Source organism: Phacochoerus africanus, chromosome 5 (assembly GCF_016906955.1).
Source record: "Phacochoerus africanus isolate WHEZ1 chromosome 5, ROS_Pafr_v1, whole genome shotgun sequence".
Taxonomy (NCBI): Eukaryota; Metazoa; Chordata; class Mammalia; order Artiodactyla; family Suidae; genus Phacochoerus; species Phacochoerus africanus.
Genome location: NC_062548.1, coordinates 30,149,138 through 30,173,194, shown reverse-complemented (window position 1 = coordinate 30,173,194; position 24,057 = coordinate 30,149,138). Strand labels below are relative to the sequence as shown.

Here is a 24,057-nt window from a genome sequence, read left to right as displayed (position 1 = left end):
TATGCCACAGGCGTGGACCTAAAAGTCTCACTTCTGTTTTCTTTTCTTTTTTCTTTTTTATTCCTTTAAGTTTTTCTCGATATCATTGACTCAGAACATTGGAAAAGCCCTTTTAGACCTCCCGTGTTCGTCTCGGTTTAACTCAAGTGCGGAGAGGGAGAGTTGATTCGCTTTGCTGCAGCTGCCAAATGGCAGCTCAGGGCATTCCCGTCGTGGCTCAGCGGTTAACAAACTCGACTAGTATCCATGAGGACTCGGGTTCGATCCCTGGCCTCGATGAGTGGGTTAAGGATCCAGTGTTGCCATGAGCTGTGGTGTAGGTTGCAGATCCAGCGTTGCTGTGGCTGTGGTGTAGGCCAGCAGCTGTAGCTCTGCTTGGACCCCTAGCCTGGGAACCTCCATATGCCATGGGTGCAGCCCTGAAAAGACAAAAAGACAAAAAGACAAAAAAAAAAAAAAAAGAAGGAAACTGCAGCTCACAGCTCAGATCTGATCCCTGGTCGGGGAACTCCACATGCCATGGGGTGGCCAAAAAAAGAAAAAAAGAAAAAGAAAAAAAACAGCAGGGGTGGGCATTTGGGCACTTAATGGAAAGATACTGTCTCACAGTTCTGCAGGCTAGAAGTCCCAAATCAAGGTGTCTACAGGGTAGCGGTCCCTCCAATGCCTGCAGGGGAAGGATCCCTACTTATCTGTTCAAATTCGGGCAGCCACAGATGTTCCTTGGCCTGTGGCTGGATAACTGCATGTCTCCTCACATACTCCTCCCTCTGTGCGTGTCTGTGTCCAAAGGTCCCTTGTTAAGAAGGACGCCTGTCCTATTGGACCAGGGCTCCCCTAGTGACTTCACTCTCACTCCATCACCTGTTTAAAGATCCTATTTCCTAATAAGGTCACATTCTGAGATACCAGAGGTTAAGGACTTGAACACCTCTTTCTCTGGGGACATGATTCAACCCCTAGCAGTGGTCAAAGTATAAACAATATGAGATGGAAAGTCATCCACTAGATTCCCATCGTGCTGGTTCCCAGGCAGAAAAGGGGGGCAGTGGTGGGAAACTGGACTTGGGGGAGGCCCTGGGGGGAACTTCTGCTTTATCAGTAATGTTTTATTTCCTTGAGAAAATAAGCACACATCTGGGAGTTCCTGTCATGGCTCAGTGGTTAACAAACCTGACTAGCATCCTTGAGGATGCAGGTTCGATCCCTGGCCTTGCTCAGCGGGTTAAGGATCCAGCATTGCTGTGAGCTGTGGTGTAGGTTGCAGACTGCCTCGGATCATGCGTTGCTGTGGTTAGGGTGTAAGCCAGCAGCTGTAGCTCCAATTCGATTCCTAGCCTAGGAACATCCATATGCCATGGGTGTGGCTCTAAAAAGAAAAAGATTAAAAAAATAATAAACACACATCTGTAATGAATAAGAAAATGATTGATATTTGGTAATATTTGTTCTTTTAGTCTCTATATGTTACTACGGTGCATCTTTAAAAAGTCATTAAGAGGAGTTCCCTGGTGGTGTAGCAGGTAAAGGATCCAGGGTTATCAATGCTGTTGATGCTGTGGTGCAGGTTCGATCCTTGGCCCAGGAACTTCCACATGCATGACCCCCCCCCCCCAAAAAAAAGAAAGTCATTAAGAGAAAACAAGAAGTCATTGAGGCAGCGTGTCATCTGCATAGGGACTTGACTGAGTGACATGGCGTGAGACAATCTCTTGTGGTAGTTGAAGTCCTCTGTCACCTGATTTTTAGGACCTCTGGCTTGCAATCAGCAGCTAGGAATTTTCAGACTTCAGACCCATGTCAGAGATGATAACATTCTATAAATAGTCTGTGGTCCAGCTTCCACCAAAAGCCAGTGGGAGGGGCTCCTGTCATGGTGCAGCGGAAACAAATCTGACCAATATCCATGAGGATGCAGGTTCGATCCCTGGCCTCGCTCAGTGGGTTAAGGATCTGGCATTGCCTTGAGCTGTGTGGTGTAGGTCGCAGATGCGATTCGGATCCCATGTTGCTGTGGCTGTGGTGCAGGCCGGCAGCTACAGCTCTGATTCGACCCCTGGCCTGGGAACTTCCACATGCTGCAGATGTGGCCCTAAAAAGAAAAAAAAAAAAAAAAGCCAGTGGGGGCAAAAACCCAGGCTTATCTGACACTGTGGTTCCAAAGGCATCCGCAGACCAAGTTGGTCTGTGCAAAGTTTGCATCCGTTTGGAACAAAGTGAGGAAAAGGAGGCTAGAGGAGTGAGTTTTTAAGGTTAATCTATTCAATTAAGTGGACTGCTCTTTTGAGATTGGGACCCTCTCCTTAAAAAGAAAAAAAAAAGTCTGTAAAATGTTTTATGAAATAATAGTGATAGCAAGTCATGGTAGCTCTTGTTGGTTTTGAGGTCCATATTTAGCAAAATAAAATGGGCTCCTCCTCCCCCAAAACTTAAAAATGTGGTTGGTCTATTATCTTTTTCTTTCTAAGGGCTGCATCTACAACATGTGGAAGTGCCCAGACTAGGGGTTGAATCGGAGCTACAGCTGCCAGCCTACAGCACAGCCACAGCAACGCCTGGATCTGAGCCTCATCTGCCTACACCACAGCTCGAGGCAACACTGGAGCCTTAACCCACTGAGCGAGGCCAGGGATTGAATCCACATCCTCATGGATACCACATGGGTTCTTAACTTGCTGAACCACAATGGGAATTCCCTGGTTTGTCTATTTTGAATCAAAAGGATGCCCGCTCATTGAAACTAGTTGAGAATTTCTATAGATGCACTTGGGTAATTTTGACTATGGCCTTTTTTTCTTTTTTCTTTTTTTCTTTTTTTGCTACACCTGTGGCATGGAAGTTCCGGGCCAGGGATTGAACCTGCCCCACAGCAGCGACCTGAGCTGTTGCAGTGACAAAGCCAGATCCTTAACCCACTGCACCATAAGGGAACTCTCAACTGTGGATCTTAAATATGTATATATCTTATACCATTGATTGGATTGTAGCATAAGCAACGTCAGCTTCATTTGGGCTGAAAGGCAGTCTTGTGCTGATGTGACGAAGTGCACTCCTTTAGAAGAAAAAACAAACAGCTGAAATTCAAATATGTGACCTCACTTTGCCTCTTATGGGGTGATCTCCTGTGTTTGGCGGTGCTCAGGTTATTTTTTACACGGCCTTATTTTCTCTGTCCTTATCTCTCAGGTAATAACTGGTTTCATTTGGAAAAATTAACCTTTGCACAGTTCATGACTGCCTGGCCACAGTTCTAACCCAGTCCTGGGGCAGGAGATGAGAAAGAAAAGCCATATGAAACCAGCAGCCTTCTGCTGGTACATATAGATCTAGAGCTTCTTTTTTGCAGCTCTGTGATAGTTCATTGAGCAGATGCTGGCACTGATTTGGTCCATCCTTTGTTTTTATTTTATGTTTTTTTAGGGCCCCACCTACAGCATTTGGAGGTTCCCAGGCCAGGGGTAGAATCAGAGCTATGGCTGCCGGTCTACACCACAGCCAGCCAAGACCAGATCCAAGTCACATCTTTGACCTACGCCGCAGCTTGTGGCAATGCTGGATCCTTAACCCACCGAGCCAGGCCAGGGATCAAACCCTCAGCCTCATGGATACTAGTCAGGTTCTTAACCTGCTGAGCCATAGCAGGAACTCCTGGTCCATCCTTTGTTGATGGGTTTTGGATTGTTTCCAGTTTTTCCTCATTATGCACAAAATTTTGTCTGACTATCCTTAATGACTGCATGTCACTGATTTGTGAGGTCATTTTGGTGGCTGCAGAACAGAGCTTTGCTGGCTTGCTTTGGCTTATGCTGGTTTAAGTCCAGGAAAGCTAAGAAGCCCCAGAGATTCAGGTAAATAGCCTGAACGGGACCTCTTCAAGATTCAAGATTTATTTCTTGAACGTTTCTGGACTAGCTGAATGAGAAATGCAAGGTTGTTGTGATCACACATTCAAGCCAGGAGCCTTGCATGATCAAATACGGAGTCCACAATTAATAGATTCAGAAGGCATAGAATTTCTTAGGACTATAATTGAAACCCCTGAAACAGTGAAGCGGGAAACCCTAAATAGATGTTTTCCTAAGCAGAAAAAGGACCTGTTCCATTTATTTCTAGGATCCATGAGGATTTGGGTTAATGAAACCGACTAGGATCTATAAGGATGTGGGTTCGAGCCCTGGCCTTGCTCAGTGGGTTAAGAATCTGGCGTTGCCATGAGCTTCAGTGTAGGTCACAGACAGCTATAGCTATAGCTCAGATTCAACTCCTGTCCTGGGAACTTCCATATGCCACATGTGCAGCCCTAAAACAAAACAAAACAAAACAAAACAAAAAAACAAGAGGACTTAGAGTAGATGTTTTAATGGCTCTTATTGGGAAGATACAAAGCAGTAAAATTTAGAAGCAGAGGAGTTCCTGCTGTGGCTTACTGGGTTAATGATCCAGCTCGTCTCTGTGGAGGTGCTGGTTCAATCCCCAGCCTGGTGCTACTGCAGCAGTGGCATAGGTTGCAGCTCTATCTTGGATTCGATCCCTTGCCTGGGAACTTCTGGGGTACAGAAGAAAAAAAAACTGGGGGCAGAGAAAAAGATGTCTTCTCTCTCTGTGCTTTTTCCAAGGCACAAAGTGAAACTTTTCCTTTGAAAGGGCAGGATACGTGTTCCTCTAATTGTTAATAGGAAACTCTGAGTGAGGTTCTCAGAACCGCTCCCACTTCATTTGACAGTATTAGACAAAGATAAAATCTCTCTACTATTTCCTTGTAGTTATTTCCTCCTTCCTCTTCCCTCCCAATCATTTTCTCTGGGCTTAGCTTTTTGTTTGTTTAGTAATTTGTCCCAGCGCAGGTGGTAGCGGTAAGAGCAACGCTTGTGCTTGATCTTGTGAAAAAGACATGCCCTGTATAAGCTCCTACCAAAGACATCAGCAGAACAGAGACGTGTACTTGAAATTCACTGTTGGCTGATCACGTATAATCTGTCTATCTGCCTATCACCTACTTATTGGCTGATAACATATAACGTTTATTTATCATCTACTTATCTATTTACCTACTCTACCTGTGTTATATGAATACAACCATGAACATATATATGCATAAATATGTTCGTGAATATGTATGACATGTGTTGCAGGAATAGATATATTCACACAACACATACATAAAACACATAGATAGATAAGTAGGTAAGTAGATAAGTAGATGATTGCTAGGTAAGTAACTAGATAGATAAATGTTATATGTGAGCAGCCAACAGTTCGCTCATTCATGCATATATTCATGGATATATGTATTCAGGTAACACACGCAGATGTATATGAATTTGTCATGTGAAGATTACAAAGGTCAGGCTAGGCTGAACTCTCCTGCATCAAGAAACAGATTCGGAGTTCCCGTTGTGGCGCAGCGGAAACGAATCCGACTAGGAACCATGAAGTTGTGGGTTCGATCCCTGGCCTCCCTCAGTGGGTTGAGGATCTGGAGTTGCTGTAAGCTGTGGTGTAGGTGGCAGACGCGGCTTGGATCTGGCGTTGCTGTGGCTCTGGTGTAGGCCGGCGGCAACAGCTCCGTGGGAACCTCCACATGCCGAGGGTGCGGCCCTAAAAGAAAACACACACACACATACACACACACAAAAAGAGGCAACAACAACAGCAAAAGGTGAGAACATTCCCAGAGGCTCATGTTCTTTCCCAGCTCCTCCCTTCCCCAAAGTAATCACTGTGCTGACTTCTAGCACCATTAAATAGTTTGCCTGATTTTGAACTTTGTATAAATGTTTTATAGTCCGTAATCTTGTGTCAGACTCAATCATCATTGCTTCTGTGACACGCATCCATATTGTTGCATGCCTCAGAAGTTCAGTCTCGGAGTTCCTGCTGTGATGCAGTGGGTTGAGAATTTGATTGCAGTGGCTTGGGTCACTGCAGAGGTGCAGGTTCGATCCCAGGCCCCAGAGCTTCCATATACTACAGGTGCAGCCATAAGAAACAAACAAACAAAGCTCAGTCTTTGTTACTGCTGTGTACTATGTCATTATATGAATATGCCACAATTTATGTACTTATTCTGCTGTTGGGTTGTTTCCAATTTCTGCACTTATATAAAAAAAGCAACTGTGAACACTCTCTTTGTCTGTTGGCAGACATACTCACTTCTCTTAGGCTGGTATTATACTGGATTTCATTGTCTTATTTTTAGTAGGCATCATTTAGCTTGTTAGATGTAATAGCCAAGGTTTATTATTAATTTCAAGTCTTACCATATAAGTAGGGGAATGGGTTCATTTTCCATGTTATGAAAAATAAGTTGTCGAGTTTCATCATGGCTCTGGAGTTCCCGTCATGGCTCAGTGGAAACGGATCGAATCAGCATCCATGAGGACTCAAGTTCGATCCCTGGCCTTGCTCAGAGGGTTAAGGATGAAGCACTGGCTTGAGCTGTGGTACAGGTTGAAGACTCGGCTCAGCTTGGATTCCGCATCGCTGTGGCTGTGGTGCGGTGTCGTTTGCATATGACAGAAACCCAACTCAAACTGACTTAAGACCAAAAAGAAATGTAATGACTCAGGTCATTGGTTGGTGGCTGGCTGCCTTCAGGCATGGCTGGATTCAGGTGCTTAAACAATGTCATCAGCATTTGGTCTTTTTGTTTATCTCTTGGCTTTCTTCTGTTCCTACTTGGCACCTTGCTCAGGCAGGTCTCTTCCCCTGGTGATCTCTGGCAGCTTCTGACTTATAACTTCCTAATTCCAAGTCTAGCCAAAAGAGTGTTTCTCTCTTTCCAATGTTTTTGACAAAACTTCCAGAATTGAATCTTATTGGCTCTGCTGGGTATATATACCCTAACCCAACCACTGTGACCAGGAAGCAAATAATTCCGATTGGATCATACTTTACACCTAGGTGACATAGAAGGAGAAGAAAAATGTCACCACAAAAGAAAGAAGTGGTTGCTGGGCAGAGACAAAATAATGAAAAACAGACTTCCATTATGCTAAGAAATAAGCAATTGAGTTGGCGAATAAACATTCTAAGGCTGTAAATGACAGAAGGTTAATTCTTTAGCTCTGATGACTCAGCAAGAAGTCTAACCCTATTCATTTACATAGTGACACACATGTAAACACTGGCTGAACTTTAAAAACGAGTTATTTCCTTCTCGCAAAAGCGTCTTCATTTATATAATCATACCAGCATCACACTATGGAGCTATTTGTGCCTTTTCTTTTCCTTAGCTCTCACCCTGCCCATATCAGGTCAGCCCACAGATCCTATTAATTTTTCCTTTAAAATTTCTCCCCTACTTCTTTTCTTCTCTGTTCTGACTATACCGGAAGTTCCAGGCTTATATTCTATCACCATAGCAACCTAGTGAAATAAGAGCATATCTCTTTCCCAGTTAGCCAGGTCAAGGTCCTGGAAGACCGACTTGGGTTATGTGCCCATCCCTGAATTAAAATCTGCGGCCAGAGGCATGGTGGATGCTGATAGGCAAGCCGTGGTCATGAGACCAGCCACCCTTGGAGCAGGAAAGCAATCAGCTTTCCTGAATCTCCTGGACCAGGCATGGGGTAGGGGCAGATGTCCAGAGGACAATCAGGGTAGCAGGCAAGTAAAAACAACAGATAGTCAGCTCACTTAGAAGTTAAAAGCCTCATCACTTCTGATTGAAAGTGTGCTGTGTCTATAGATTAGCGCTCACAGAATTTATAAAATCGTATTTTCAAGCTGCAAGAGATGGTAGTACTGGTCTCCTTACCCAAGGCGTCTAGTTATCATTAACCCTTCCTCCTTGGTTTTTGGTTTTTGTTTTTTGTTCGTTTTTTAGGGCTGCACCCGAGGCATATGGATGTTCCCAGGCTAGGGGTCAAAGCGGAGCTACAAGGAGTTCTTTTGTGGTGCAGGGGGTTAAGGATCTGGCATTGTCACTTCAGTGGCCGGGGTCGCTGCTGTGAGATGCAGGTGCGATCCCTCGCCTAGGAACTTCCACATGCCACAGGCGCAGCCAAAAAAAAAAAAAAGTGTTCATTCCAGGAGTTCCCTTTGTGGCTCAGTGGTTAATGAACCCGACTAGGATCCGTGAGGATGCGGGTTTGATCCCTGGCCTGGCTCAGTGGGTTGGGGATCTGGTGTTGCTGTGAGCTGTAGTGTTGAAGATGCGGCTCGGATCCCTCATTGCTGTGGCTGTGGTGTAGGCCAGCAGCTGGAGCTCTCATGGAACCCCTAGCCTGAGAACCTCCATATACTGTGGGTGCAGCCCTAAAAAGCAAAAAAAAAAAAAAAAAAAAAAGCAGAGCTACAGCTGCCAGCCGACACCACAGCCACAGCAATGCCAGATCTGAGCTGCATCTGCGACCTACATCACAGCTCACGGCAACGCTGGGTCCCTAACCCACTGAGCGAGGTCAGGGATTGAACCCAAATCCTCATGGGTACTAATTGGGTTTGTTACCGCTGAGCCTCAACAGGAACTCCGGCCCTTCTTCCTCTGTGCGCTCATGGTAGTTTATGCTTTGAAAGCAAGAATCACAAATGCCATCAAAGTGCTCAAAAAGTCCTGTACTTTCCAGTCTTTTGTTCATTGCTCCCCTCCCCCATAACCAGGGGAAGGCCTTGGGCAGGACATAAGTTTGTTCAAACGTATCAGACCTCCAAACAGTGGTTTACACAAGATACTAGGGCTTTTGTTGTCTTTTTTTTTTTTTAATGGTGGTGCCAGGGATTGAATCGGAGCTGCAGCTGCAACCTGTGCTGTAGCTGTGGCAACACCAGATGCTTTAACCCAGGCAAGGGATCTATCTATCCCTTGCTTCCACAGTGACCGGAGCCACTGTGGTCGGATTCTTAACCCACTGCACCACAGCAGGAACTCCAAAATAATGGTGTATTTCTTTCTTTACATAAAAGCCCAAGCTGGAGTTCCTGTCATGGCTCAGAGATAACAACCCAGTTAGTATCCATGAGGATGCCGGTCTGATCCCTGATCTCGTTCAGTGAGTCCAGGATCCATTGAGAATTGTGGTGTAGGTTGGCAGCTACAGCTCTGATTTGACCCCTAGCCTGGGAACTTACATATGCCTCAGGTATAGCCCTAAAAAGACTAAAAAAGAAAAAAAAAAGAGTGTGTGTCTGTGGAGTTTCCTGGTGGCTCAGTGGGTTAAGGGTCTGGTGTTGTCACTGCTGTGGCTTGGGTTGCTGCTGTGGGTTTGATCCCTGGCCTGGGAACTTCCACATACTGCAGGCATGGCCTAAATAAATAAGTAAAATAAAAATAATCTTTTTTTTCTTTTTTTTTTTTTAAGGGAGAGTACCCGTTGTGGCTCAGCAGAAATGAGCCTGACTAGTATCCATGAGGTTGCAGGTTTGATCCCTGGCCTCACTCAATGGGTTAAGGATCTGGCATTGCCATGAGCTGTGGTGTAGGCTGGCAGCTGTAGTTCCCATTCGACTCCTAGTGTGGGAACTTCCATATGCTGCGGGCACAGCCCTAAAAAGACAAAAAAGAAAAAAAAAGAAAAAGAAAGAAAAAGCCCAAGCTGATACTGGGCACTGATCTGTGAAATCACCGACAACCCAGGTGCCTGCGTCTGCTGTGCTGCTCTCCCAAGGGTGGGTGCCGACTGTGCACACATGGCACCCCATCATTTCCAGGTTCCAGCCCCCAGGAAGTAAGAAGACTGGGAAAGGGAAGCATGCCCCTTCCCTTCCACAGCACATCCTGGGAGTTGTACATATCGCTTCTGCTCGTGTCCTGCTGACTCTCTTGTGGCTGCACTTAGATGCACGAGAGGCTGGGAAACACAGTCTGTCTTTTGGGCAGCTGTGTACCCAGCTATGAGAGAAGGGAGAAGAGATGCTAAAAGATAACCATCAACCTTTGCAGGAAAGAAAGGATGGATAAGCAATGAGATCCTGCTATGTAGCACTGGGAACTCTATCTAGTCCCTTATGATGGAGCAGGATAATGTAAGAAACAAGAATGTATACATGTATGTGTGACTGGGTCACCTTGCTGTACAGCAGAAAATGGACAGAACACTGTAAATCAGCTACAATGGAAAAAATAAACATCATTATAAAATGCAGGAAAGAAAGGAAAAATATCTGACCTTTCCTTCTGTTTTTTATGTTTGTTTGTTTTTCAGATAATAACAGAAGAGATTCCCGGGTGATTGCAAATAAAGGAACATTTTAACACGCCAGGATAGTCATGTCTGCCTACTACCGGAATAACGCCTATGAGGAAGATCCAGATGCTGCTGACTATTCCGGGTCTCAGAACCATCCTCGGGGATATTTGAACACTCCAAACTATCCAGAACCTCCAGATCCTCTGAACAACCCAGACTACCCCAGCACCAGGAGGAACCCATACTCTGCAGACTCCAGAACAGGTCCAGACTATCCTGGGTCTCTAGCAGAACCAGATTATCCTGGATCTCAGAGGAATCCAGACTACCCAGGCAACAGGAGCAATCCCTATGCTGCAGGCTCCAGAAGTTCAGACTATCCCGCCTCTTGGGCAGAGCCAGATTATCCTGGATCTCCGCCCAATCCGTACCACTCAGGCCCATCCAGAGAGCCAGACGACTCTGCCTCTCAACGCAATCCTGCTTTCGCAGGTTCCAGGAGCAGTGGAAATTATGCAGGCTCCAGAACAAATCCAGATTATCTTGGCTCCCTTGGAGAACCAGACTACCCTGGAGCTCAGGGAAACACTACCTCTCCCGGCCCCAGCACCAAATTCAACCAGCCAGGCTCCAGAAGGAATCCAGAATCTGTAGGTTCCAGAATCAATCCGTACATAGACACTCTGGGACAGCCTGATTATCCAGGTGCTGAGAATCAACCTGATCCTCCAAACTTTTGGGGGGAACCAGACTATCCTGATGCTGAGGACTATCGCCATGCTCCAAACTTGTGGGGGGAGCCTGATTACCCAGGAGCTGAGAATGGCTCTTCTGAGAATCCAGAAATGGACAGGGAGTAAGTGCCAGCATCTTCCTCCACTGGGGATGGAGGGTGAAGCCTAGATCATGAAATCGGTGGAACTTGGTTGCTATTGTCTGGGTTAGGGACACACAGGATGGGTTCCTTGACCTGAACTTGTGGCAAAACTTTCATGCCTACTTGTCTGCCTCACCTGGACTCAACCTGAGGCTTCAAGCCTTTACCTGAATGTAATCTTTCATCACTTCTTGCTTTGAATAACCTCCTTCCCAGTCTCCTATCTCTTCCTGTCTCATCACTGCGAGACATCTAAATCCCCACTGTTGTGACCCTGCTACTTCGCCAATGAGGTTAGTGTTAAGATGACAGTTATGGGAGATCCTGTGGTGGTTCAGCGGAAATGGATCTGATTAATACCCATGAGGACACAGGTTCCATCCCTGGCCTTGCTCAGTAGGTTAAGGATCCGGCATTGCCATGAGCTGTGGTGTAGGTCGCAGTTGCCAGTTGAGGCTCGGATCCTGCATTGCTGTGGCTGTGGTGTAGGCTGGCAGGAACAGCTCCGATTGGACCCCTAGCCTGGGAACCTCCATATGCTGCAGGTGCAGTTCTAAAAAGACAACAACAACAACAACAAATGATAGTTATGAACCCAAACATTTTAACCAGAGTTATATTAAAAGGAATGCATTTTATTATTTTATTTTATTTTATTTTATTTTATTTTATTTTATTTTATTTTATTTTATTTTATTTTATTTTATTTTTAGGGCCGCACCTACAGCATTTGGAAGTTCCCAGGCTAGGGGTCCAATCGGAGCTGCAGCTGCCGGCCTACACCACAGCCATAGCAACGCTGGATCTTTAACCCACTGATCGAGGCCAGGGATCCAACCCACGTCCTCATGGATACTAGTCGGGTTCGTTACTGCTAAGCCACAGTGGGAACTCCTAGGTCAGTGATTTTTGACCTGGGCTGATGCTTAGAATTACCTGCGTACCTGGGGAGCTTTGAAATCATACACATGCTCAGGCCCAACCTTCAGAGCTTCTGTGTCTGGGGTGGGGCCTGGGAATTGGGATCTACATAAAATTGAGAACCAGGGCTCCAAGTGAACTGATTTTCACAGCATCCCCTTTGTATACTCAGCACTTTCTAGTCTCGCACCTTTATTTGTGCTGTTCTTCGTCCTTGGAATGCCCTCCTCCTGATTCTTTATGTATGAATTTATCCTTCCAAACACAGCTCAGATGCCTCTTTTCTGTATAATTTCCCTCCAGACTCCCAGCCCAAATTCTTCTCTCTTTCCTCCGAGTTCCTTGGGCTGGTCTTCTGCTAGTCATCAGTTGCTACTTGTCTGATAATTGCTTATGGCTGTGTTTAAGAAGCTCTACCTGGCTGTCCTGAGAGTTCCCTGAGGGTAGACACCCCGAGTCTTTATCTTTCTGCTCTCACCCCGTTGCCCATGGCTAACACATGGTTGGCATTGAGTCCGCATTTGTGGAATGGATGGATGGATGGATGGAGGCTAGTGGATGAATACTGAGCCATCGCTTTGGGATTTCAGAATGCTCAGCAGAACATCTTCCATTCGGCCCTCTTTTCACCGTGGAGGTGACCGCCCCTTGGGCATCCTTGGGAGAGAAGATGGAGATTACCCTGAAAACATTGAAATGACATCCATGGAGATGGCAAATCCATACAGCCACTCTGTGCCAGGTGCTCCTGACCGTGGCTATGGTGAGCATTTGTCATAAGGATCATATCCTGGGAAGAAAGGAAAATTCAGTGGGCTTGGGACCAGTCATTAAAGATCAACAGAAATTGGGAGTTCCCATTGTGGCTCAGCGGAAATGAATCTGACTAGGACCCATGAGGTTGCAGGTTCGATCCCTGGCCTGGCTTGTGGGTTAAGGATCTGGTGTTGCCGTGAGCCATGGTGTAGGTCACAGACATGGCTCGGATCTGGCGTTGCTGTGGCTGTGGCATAGGCCAGCTGCTATGGCTCTGATTCAACCCCTAGCCTGGGACCCTCCATGTGCCATAGGTGCGGCCCTAAAAAAAGACAAAAGAAAAAAAAAAAAGATCAGCAAGACTAGAGTTGTCCCGCCCCCTTCAAATACCAGATCAAGTGTGGTTTCCTTCTCTGGGTATCTTTTAAGTCCAAGGGTGTAGCCCTTGGCATTCACCTGGCCAGCGCCATGCCATCCTGTTATGTGCTCTTGAGATGAACAGCCTTCATCTCAGTATCTTCCAAGGCTCCAGGTGTTTTTCCTACATGGTGCCTGGTACACAGTAGGTACTTGAGCAACACTCATGGAATTAATGGCATTAATAATCCAACAACTGTAAGGGATGTATCAATTAGCTCTTGCCACAGGAATGCTGCATAACAAATAACTCCAAAACCCAGCATTGTCTAATAAACAGCATTTACTTCCCACCCACACATCTGTGGGTCTGACTGAATCAGCTGGGACTTGGCTGTGCCTGATCTGAGGTCACAGATTCTGTTTAGGGCTACAGTCCCTCTTGATGCAGTGAGCTCACCTGGGCCATTTCCTTCCCTTAGCACAAGCTGAACGTGCTGTGATGAGCAGAAACACACAGTGTCTCTGAGTCCTTGACTAGGAATTCCTTACTGCTGAGCCACGAAGGGAGCTCCACAGGCAAACCCTGAGTCAAGCCATTTGCAAGTCTTATGGACCATGCTGTGCTCCGGAACAGCTAGTGCGGTGGAATTAATTGTCTCCTGCCTCTTCTTTCCAGTGAACCCTGCTTATATGGGTGATGATGACCGGGGCCAAGCTTACAGAGACCCACCATTATCGGGACGTGATTGGTTCAAGTCTCCCCAAGGTAAGGCTTAAATGAACAGTGACCCAAAAAGTCAGTCCTAAAGAAGGAACGTGGGACGTTCCCGAGGTGGCTCAGCGATTGTGAGCCCAACTAGTATCCATGAGGACGAGGGTTCAATCCCCGGCCTCGCTCAGTGGGTTAAGGATCCGGTGTTGCCAGGAGCTGTGGTGTAGGTTGCAGACAGGGCTCGGATCCCATGTTCCTGTGGCTGTGGTGTCAGCTGGCAGCTGCAGCTCTGATTGGACCCCTAGCCTGGGAACTTCCATATGCTGCAAGTGTGGCCCGAAAAAGCAAACAAAAACAAACACACCCACAATTTATGTGGCATCTCTGCCCATAATGCTTTCAAAGCCTGAAGCTCCTTCTATAGTGCTTTTTTTTTTTTAAATCGGAGTATAATTCATTTCTGTAGCATCTTTCTCCATCCTTAGCCGCCCATGAACGTGTATACTCTGATTTTCAAAATGACAGCCTCTGGTCAGGAAGAAGAAGAAATGGTGAAGGGTAAAAGGTAAAACCAGGCAGTCACCTTTTAAAGAGAATTCCTGAAAGCCACAATCCTATTGGCTATAACAGGATCACAGGTCCACCCTTGGCCTCCAAGGAGCCACCCTTTGCCACGAAGGATGATGGGAGAGTTTTAACTGAGCATAGTGCCTGCCCTGGAAAGGAGGCTTCTGCTGGTATAAGAAAAAGAGGAGTTCCCATTGTGACTCAGCAGGTTACAAACCCCAAATAGCATTGGTGAGGATGCAGGTTTGATCCTTGGCCTTGTTCAGTGGGTTAAGGATTCAGCATTGCCGCAAGCAGCAGCATAGGTCACAGATGAGGCTTGGATTCTGTGTGGCTGTGGCTGTAGCTGTGGCCTGCAGCTGCAGCTCCTATTCAACCTCTAGCCTGGGAACTTCCATATGCTGCAGGTGCATCCAGAAAGAAAGAAAGAAAGAAAGAGAAAGAGGGAATGGTATTGGGAGGCAGACAGATAGCAGCACCCAAGGTCTTCAGGGGATAATAACTATTTCACCATAAACCCATCTGATAGGCATATAAATTGATCAATATAAAATATAAGTTTTAGGAGTCTCTGCTGTGGCTCAGTGGTTAATGAATCCGACTAGGAACCATGAGGTTGTGGGTTCAATCCCTGGCCTTGCTCAATGGGTTAAGGATCCGGTATTGCTGTGAGCTGTGGCATAGGTTGCAGACGCGGCTTGGATCCCATGTGTTGCTGTGGCTGTGGCATAGGCCGGCGGCTACAGCTCCAATTCGACCCCCAGCCTGGGAACCTCCATATGCCATGGGAGCGGCCCTAGAAATGGGAAAAAAAAAGACAAAAAAAAAAAAACCAAACAACCAAACAAAAAACAAACCAGAAAAAAAATTAAAAAAAAAATACAAGTTTTAGGCCAGAGGCCCCCAATCAAAGCGAAAATCTTGCCCTTTGATTATGAGACATTTAGAAGGATCTCTGCCTTCTGTTTCTAGAATCCCATTGTCTTTAACAAAGGATTCTGTTTCCAGTCCCTTCCCTAGCTACTGGGACAGAGGTCTCTACAGGAAAAACGCACCTCTTTGCAGAGAGACCCTCCCTTCCAGCGTAGATGTGGGCAGCTGTGCTGTGATTGTGTGGCACTGGCTTTGTCCGTCTCCTCCTGGCGTTACACACCACGGACGGGGCAGCTCTTTGTTGTTGTCGTCACTTTTCCTGCCAGTAGCGACGATGCCGGTGTGACTTCTCTATGAGGCCTTGGGAAGCCCACGCTACGGGTGCGTAAGGCTCGGAGGAGGCCAGAGATGCTGTCAGATGACCAAGGGAATGAAATCATTGTCGAAGTTGAGGACATCCCATCTGGGGTCCAGAGCTCTCCATCTTTGAATCAGATTGTTCCAGAAAAGAGGCCGCTGAACTCAAGCGTCAGCCTGGTCTCCTCCCTTTCCGATGTCAGTGCGACAGACTGTCCGGTTTTCAGCCAGCAGAGGGACAGGAAGGGCAAGCAGGTGTTACGGTTTTCAACATCTTTGAATGAATCATTTTCTCGGACGCTTTATAGCTCGGAAAGTGTGGCCTTAGACACGCCTCGAGCTTCACAGGAGACCATCCAAGGTAGTAAGACATCGGGGCAGCGGAGTTAGGGCGGGAGCAATGCTTTCTGGAGAGGTCCACAAGGGTTTGGTTTTAAGACATCAAGAGGAGTTCCCGTTGTGGCTCAGCGGTAATGGACTGGACTAGTATCTGTGAGGATGTGGGTTTGCTCCCTGGCCTCTCTCAGTGGGTTAAAGAATCTGGTGTTGCCGTGAGCTGTGGTGTAGATCGCAGATCAGGTTTGGATCTGGCGTTGCTATGGCTGTAGTATAGGCTGGCGGCTACAGCTCTGATTTGACTCCTAGCCTGGGAACTTCCATATGCTGAGGGTGCGGCCCTAAAAAGAAAAAAAAAAAAAAAGACATCAGATTTGGTTATTACAGACTGGGGTTCTTGGCCTTCCCAATCAAGAGAACTTGGTAAGAAGCCAGACCAAAAATTCATGCAAGCCTTTATCTGGGGCTCCTGCTGCAACAGAAGAGGAGTGAAAACAAGTACCTGATTCCTTGCTCATTCCCAAAAGAGTGGAGCAAGCCGGTTCCTTACATGGAGTGAGGGTGGGGGGCATCCAGGTGTTGGGCTGAAGGCACAGCTCAAGCCTTTGGTGGTGGTGGTTTGTGCAGGAATCATGCAAAGTACCCTGTTTTTGCTCTAGGCTCTTCAAAAGGGGCAGTTGCCTTTGTTTGTTTGTTTTGCTTTTTAGGGCCACGCCCACGGTATATGGAAGTTCCCAAGCTAGGGGTCAAATCAGAGCAGCACCTGCTGGTCTACACCACAGCCACAGCAACACAGGATCTGAGCCGCATCTTCAACCTACACCACAGGTCAGAGCAATGCCAGATCCCCAACCCACTGGGTGAGGCCAGGGGTGGAATCCGCATCCTCATGGATACTGGTCAGATTCCTTTCCACTGTGCCATGACAGGAACTCCCTGGCAGCTGCCTTTTTTGGTCTTTTTGTATCTTGTTGTCTGTAACCTGCCCCACTTCTCATGCACACAGTTATTTTTAGTCCCATATAGTTTCTTTGGATTTTATTGTTTAGGGAGATTTCGTCCAGGTACAAGCATTGCAGCAGAGGGTCTCAGGTCCTAGGTCCCAGTTGGTCCCAGGGCGAAGGTTTCGTAAATGACCTGAGAATGCTCAGGACCAAGGAAGAACTCACTCTGAGAGCATCTGACACCGAAGAAGTTTAGCCTGTCCAGCTCATATCATGTGGCTGGTGTTCCCCTCTTCTGTTTTTTTTTTTTTTTTTTTTTTTTTAGGGCTGCACCTGCGGCATTTGGAGGTTTCCAGATGAGGGGTTCAATTGGGGCTACAGCTGCTAGCCTACACCACAGCCACAGCAACACGGGATCCGAGCTGCATCTGCTACCTACGCCACAGCTCACGGAGATGCTGGATCCTTAACCCACTGAGTGAGGCCAGGGATCGAACCCACAACCTCATAGTTCCCAGTCGGATTTGTTTCTGCTGCGCCACGATGGGAACTCCCCCTTTTCTGTTATCCATGGAATTTCCTTTGACTTATGCCCCACACTGCACCCCTGTGAAACGGGCATGCTTGTCATTTTCATTTGCTTGCTGAGGATCCTGGGGCTCAGGGAAATTAAATGATGTGGCAGATCTGGGATCAAATGCAGGTCTGCCTGAGCCCCAAGTCTGATGCCTTTACCAGCATCCTGTCCTGCTTTGGTCTAACCCTTCCCTACTCTGGATTTGGGAACACGATGCCTCTTTTTGTTGAGTCTGCCATGAAGCCAGGTCTTAACTGAGACTTCCTGCCTCTCTGCTCCTGATGCCAAACTGGTTTCTCAGATGCTGTTTCTGTTTCATCCCATAAGACTCCAGGCCTGAAGTCCAGCTGATTTCAATGATTTCTAAGAGGGGGAAAAAAAATCCATTCACACCAAGCATTTTCTAGGTTTAGCCCCTTTGTTGAAGATTGAGGGGATGGAGTTCCCTGGTGGCCTGGTGGTTAAGGATCTGGCATTGTCACTGCTATGGCTCAGATTTGATCCCCCGGTCTGAGGACTTCCACATGCCTTGGGTGTGGCCAAAAAAAAAAAAAAGATTGGGGCATCTCCTCTCACATTGCTGTCTCCCCGATTTTCTGGGTTTTTTTCCTCCTTCCTCCCCCTTCTTTCTTCCTCTCTATCTACCCCTACTTACCTCGAGAGACACACAAATTTCTCATCTTCAGCTGAGGATTTGGTGGCCCTGCTCTGGGGACTCTCCCTCCACCTCAAATATGTCATAAAAATAAGGAGTTCCGGAGTTCCCGTTGTGGCTCAGTGGTAACAAACCCGACTGGTATCCGTGAGGATTTGGGTTCAATCCCTGGCCTTGTTCAGTGGGTTAAGGATCCAGCGCTGCTGTGACCTGTGGTGTAGGTCACAGATGTGGCTCTGATCTGGCATTGCTGTGGCTGTGGCGTAGGCTGGTGGCTGCAGCTCTGATTCAACGCCTAGCCTGGGAACTTCCATATGCCGCAGGTGCAGCCCTAAAAAGAAAAAAGAAAAGAAAAGAAATTCCATGCAAGCTATTACTTGCTTTGGTTTCTAGGTCTTTTTTATTTGTGACCTTTGGGAATCACTGAGTCCATATATTACTCTTTCCTTGTGCTTTTATAAAAACACACTCTAAGAGTTCCCACTGTGATATCTCTGCAGTGGCAAGAGTTCAAGCCCTGTCTTGGGATCGTCCATATACCACAGGTGTGGTTTGGAAAAAAAAAAAAAAAAAAAAAAGCTCTATCTTCAGCCCTATATTTTCTTTTCTTTTTTTTTTCTTTTTAATGATTCTTCAGTTGCTTGCTTTCTTTTTTAAAAAATTAAAATAGGATTCCCATCGAGGCTCGGTGGTTAACAAATCTGACTAGCATCCATGAGGACGCAGGTTCAGTCCCTGGCCTTGCTCAGTGGGTTAAGGATCCTGCGTTGCTGTGGCTGTGGTGTAGGCCGACAGCTATAGCTCTGATTGGACCCCTAGCCTGGGAACCTCCATATGCCAAGGGTGTGGCCCTAAAAAGCAAAAAAGCAAAAAAAATAATAATAAAACATAGTTGACTTACAGTGTTGTGCCAATTTCTGCTGTACAGCAAAGTGCCTTAGTCACTCATATATATACATTTCTTTTCCCATATTCTTTTCCATCATGGTCTATCCTAGGAGACTGGCTCCAATTCCCTGTGCTGTGCAATAGGCCCTCATTGCTTATCCATTCTAAATGTAACAGTTTGCATCTACTAATCCCAAATACCATCTTTTCAAATGCTATTACTTTGGTAAAGGAAAAAAAGAAACTCCATTTTTTTTTTTCTTGCAGGACAAAAATTAATCGCCTCCCTGATTCCCATGACTTCTAGAGACAGAATTAAAGCCATCAGGAATCAGCCAAGGACCATGGACGAGAAAAGGAACCTTAGGTATGGACCAAAAGCGTTTCTTCTTGCCCAGCTTTCATGCAAACATCCACCTTCTGCTTTTCTCCCACGTCAGAAAGGACATCCTGCTGGAGAATGCCACGCCATCTGTGTAGGTCGCCCAAGTGGGGACTGTGCTTGATGCCCGGCATGCAGAGAGCAGTGCGTGAAAACAGAGGGAGTAACTTTGGGATGGTGAAGTCGGGCTACCCCTCCCTTGGCCAGGTGATCCAGGTTAACAGCCGCAGAGATAAGTCACGGGATCGGAAGGACGTCCCCTCTGTGGTACCCCCTCCGAAAACCCCCAACCCCGGTCTAACCAGACGGAAAAAAACACAGTCAAACCCTCATAGTGGGACATTCTACAAATACCAGAGCTGTAGTCCTTAAACCTGTCAAGCTCATCCAAAAATGGAAAATCTGAGAAACGATCACAGACTACGGGGTTCTTCTTCTTCTTTCTTTCTTTCTTTTTTTTTTTTTGTCTTTTTTAGCGCCTCACCCATGGCATATGGAAGTTCCCAGGCTAGGGGTTGAATCGGAGCTGTAAGCTGCCTCGGCAACGCCAGATCTGAGCCACGTCTGCGACCTACACCTCAGCTCACAGCAATGCCAGATACTTAACCCACTGAGCAAGGCCAGGGATCGAACCCACATCCTCATGGATTCTAGTCGGGTTTGTTAACTGCTGAGCCATGACGGGAACGTCCTAAAGGGTTCTAAAGAGACACGACAGCTATGCCCCGTGATATCCTGGATGGGTCCTGGAAGAGAAGCCAGGCATCTGTGGAAAAACTAGTACAATCGGAATAGTCTAGAGTGCAGGTAAAAGTTATACATCAACGTTGGTTTCTTAGTTCTGACAAACCTACTTTGGACATGTAAGATGTGGAGCTCCTGCGTGACTCGGCGGGTTAAGAATGAGGATGGCATCCATGAGGATGCGGTTCTATCCCTGGCCTGCCTCATCAGGTTGAGGACCCTGGGTTGCCCCAGGTTGCCGTTGCTGGGGCTCAGATCCAGCATTTCTGTGGCTGCGACGTAGGCCTGTAGCTACAGCTCCAATTCCACCCCTGGCCTGGGCACTTCCATATGATGCAGGTGCAGCTGTAAAAAGAAAATTTTTAAAAAATGTAAAAAGAGAGGAGTTCCTGTTGTGGGGCAGCGACAATGAATCCAACTAGGAACCGTGAGGTTGCGGGTTCAATCCCTGGCCTCGCTCAGTGGGTTAAGGATCCTGAGTTGCCGTGAGCTGTGGTGTAAGTTGCAGATGTAACTCAGATCTGGCATTGCTGTGGCTATGGTGTAAGCCAGCAGATGTAGCTCCGATTTGATCCTTAGCCTGGGAACCTCCATATGCCTCGGGTATGGCCCTAAAAAGAAAAACAAAAAACAAAAAACAAGGGTGAGGCGGTTTAAGTCTTCAGACCCTACTTATATATAAGGTTCCTCAGCCTTTCTCTTTTTGCAGTTTGTAGTAGTTGGCAGAAACTAGCAGAGCAGATGTAACAATTGCTAGTAAATGATTCAAATGATGCAGTTTTTCTGAGGTTCAAAGTCTGGCAGGGTGGGGGTGGGGGATAAATAAGTCAACAGGTAACTATGATACAAAAAAAAATCAGGCCAAATCAAAACAGAAGGAGATTGCAGTGGGAGGACCAGAAGGAGGAGATACAGTGCATTGGACAAACCAGGGGGGCATCTGAACTGAGCCTTAGACGATGCTGGAGGGTGGCGGGGGGGCCTTTGCCATGGACCAAGAGAACCAGGAAAGGCCGGAGCAAAGGAGATGTAATGCGTTCTTGGAAAGTTAAAGAGACCAACTGTGGCTGGATTTTTCTCTAAACACTCTTCTATCCATGAGGACGCGGGTTCGAACCCTGGCTTCGCTTGGTGGCTTAAGGATCCCGCATTGCTGTGGTGTGGCCCTAAAAAGCAAAAAAAAAAAAAAAAAAAAAAAAAAAAAATAGTTCAAAGCACTTTTCTGTTTCAAGCTCTACATGCTTCCCTCTGTCCCAAGGCTGGAGACCCCAAGGACTTTACAGCGGGATTTTCAACCTGCTGTTTGGGTCTGGATCATTCTGTGTTGTGGAGGCTGTCTATTCACTGCAGGGTGTACACAGCATCTGTGGTCTCCTCCCACCCACCACCCCCTGTTTGACAACTCAAGAAGTCTCCAGGGGTTCCCTTGGCGGGGGAGGGGCGGGAAGGGGGGCCACAAATCGGCCAGGCTGAGAACCATTGACTTCTGGGGACCCCAGCCCCCTCCTGATGGTTATCCCTCACACCCTCCACCCTTCCCCCTGCTTATTCCGTGTTGGCCAGCCTGGCCTCTTTGGGGGGTCATGTTAGCTGTTCCTTGTGCAAGGACAGCCCCTTCTCCACAGACTAACCCTGCTTCTCCTTCAAGACTTGGAGCAAAGATGGCGCTATTCCAACACAATCTCCGCCCCAGCACATCCAATCTCCTTACTCTGCTGTTTTTCTTTCCCAAAGTACAACTCACCTTCTTTTTTTTTTTCAAGGCCACGTCCATGGCATATGGAAATTCCCAGGCCAGAGGTCGAGTCAGAGCTCCAGCAGCCAGCCTACACCCCAACCACAGCAACATAGGACCCAAGCCGTGTCTGCAACCTACACCACAGCTCACGCCAATGTCCAATCCTTAACCCACTGAGCGAGGCCAGGGATTGAACCCACAACCTCATGGTTCCTAGTTGAATTCCTTTCTGCTGTGCCACAACAGGAACTCCACCTCACCTTCTATTATCCTATATTGTTTCCCCACTTTAGTACTGTATCTATTATTTATTTGCATTCTCTTCCAACACGGATGTGTGCTCCCCAGCTGGCAAAATCCTTCTCAAGCTCACCACCGGGAGCCGTGCCTGGCACATCGGAGGCACTCAGGAACTCTGGGGGAAATGTATGCATTACAGCATCAGTGTCTCTCACTTTTTGGTGCTGTTTCTCATAGGAAAATGGTTGAAAAAGAGAAAAGCAAGCAGTCCCGTCGTATCCTGGAGCTCACCTGCTGTGCTCAGTGCCTGAACTCCATGTCGCTGGTAAGTCGGTCTTTGCTGCGGTCTGTCGGTGGGCACGGCGTTGGGTGCAGGCGGGGAGGTGGGATAGTGGGGATGACAGAGGGTCCACAGGAAGGAGGAACCCAAGGTCAGGGCTGTTTCCTTGAAGGACATAGGCATTGGATCCATCTAGGTGTGGGACCACTAGGGGGGCATGGGAAGGTCTAAGCGGGTGCTGAGTTATTCGGGCCCCTGGGCCACTGTGGGCATCACCTGCCACAGCAAACCTGGGAAGATGACAAATCATAGCACTCACCTTGGGGGGGTGGTCCTGCGGATGAAATGGGGTCACATTTGCCAGTGCATCGGCAGGGGCTGGCTGCATTGTCCTGCTCCAGAAATGGTGGCCGTGCTTGATGTCATGGCACCTGCTCCGTAGACACCTGTTGGGGGTACGGAAGCTCTCACCCTTTGCTCCCCGCTCCAGACATACCGGAGAGTCAAGAACAGCCTGTCCGAACTCCTCCATTCCATCAACCTCTGGCAGAAGACGTTCAAGGTCATCAGAGGCAAGTTTGGCACCAGCGTCCTCTCCTATTTCAACTTTCTGAGATGGCTTTTGAAGTTCAACGTTCTCGCATTCGTTGTGACCTTCAGTTTCATCATAATCCCTCAGTTAACCGTGGCCCCAAAGAACCACCTCCAATTCACTGGACTGGAATTTGTAACTGGGGCGGTAAGTGCTCCACCCATCACTCCCTGCACCCAGACGTCACACCTGGGAAACCCAGGGACACACCTGCCCTGCACCCTTCCAGGCCACTTGTTTTGCCTGGGAGTCAACAGATGGGAAAAGTGGGTGTTTAGATTGTTTTCCTTTTCTCCCTCAAAGTAATATGTACACAACATAGTAGAATCTCTGCCTATGGGAGCAGTGTAACGGGTTTTGTTGTCCAGAATCCTCTTCTCCACACATATGTGGACACAGCATGCGTAGATAGGTGCATTTTTTGTTTGTTTGTTTTAACAAAAGATGAATTAGGAGTTCCTGTCATGGCTCAGTGGTTAACAAATCCGACTGGGAATCATGAGGCTTTGGGTTCGATCTCTGGCCTCGCTCAGTGGGTAAAGGATCCAGCATTGCTGTGAGCTGTAATGTAGGTCGCAGATGCGGCTTGGATCCTGTGTTGCTGTGGCCGCTGGCGTCAGCCCTATTTGACTCCTGGCCTGGGAACCTCCATATGCCACGGGTGTGGCCCTAGAAAAGGCAAAAAGGCAAAAAGACAAAAAAAAAAAGATGAATTAACAAAAGAAGACTTGCTTTCTTGCACCTAATATGTGGTGGGACATCTCATATTAATGTTCATCTATCTTTCTTTCTTTCTTCCTCTTTCTCTCTTTCTTTCTTCCTTTCTTTTTGCTGTACCCAAGGCATGCAGAAGTTCCTGGCCAGGGATCAAACCCATACCACAGGCTGCAGTCAAAGTTAAGATTCCTCCAGGGAGTTCCCTTTGTGGCTCAATGGGTTAGGAACCTGACCAGTATCCATGAGGATGAGGGTTTGATCCTTGGCCTCATTCAGTGGGTTAAGGCTCCATCATTCCTGCAAACTTCGGTGTAGGTCAATGCAGCTCAGATCTGTAGTGCTGCAGCTGTGGTGTAGGCAGGATCAAACCCAAGTCCTCATGGATATTTGTCAGATTCATTTCCGCTGAGC

At 47.3% G+C, this 24,057-nt stretch overlaps 1 protein-coding gene across 5 annotated transcripts in view; it reads left to right on the top strand.

Moving 5' to 3' along the window:
• Nucleotides 1–24,057, top strand: part of TMC5 (transmembrane channel like 5) — an 83,378-nt gene that overhangs the window by 30,814 nt on the left and 28,507 nt on the right. For all 5 annotated transcript variants that reach the window (XM_047780396.1, XM_047780395.1, XM_047780394.1 and 2 more), the window contains exons 2-7: nt 10,146–10,986; nt 12,519–12,691; nt 13,721–13,810; nt 19,221–19,320; nt 22,295–22,382; nt 22,828–23,076. In XM_047780396.1, the coding sequence (XP_047636352.1) occupies nt 10,211–10,986; nt 12,519–12,691; nt 13,721–13,810; nt 19,221–19,320; nt 22,295–22,382; nt 22,828–23,076 (1,476 nt within the window). In that variant the 5' untranslated portion in view covers nt 10,146–10,210. The remainder of the gene's footprint in view (nt 1–10,145; nt 10,987–12,518; nt 12,692–13,720; nt 13,811–19,220; nt 19,321–22,294; nt 22,383–22,827; nt 23,077–24,057) is intronic.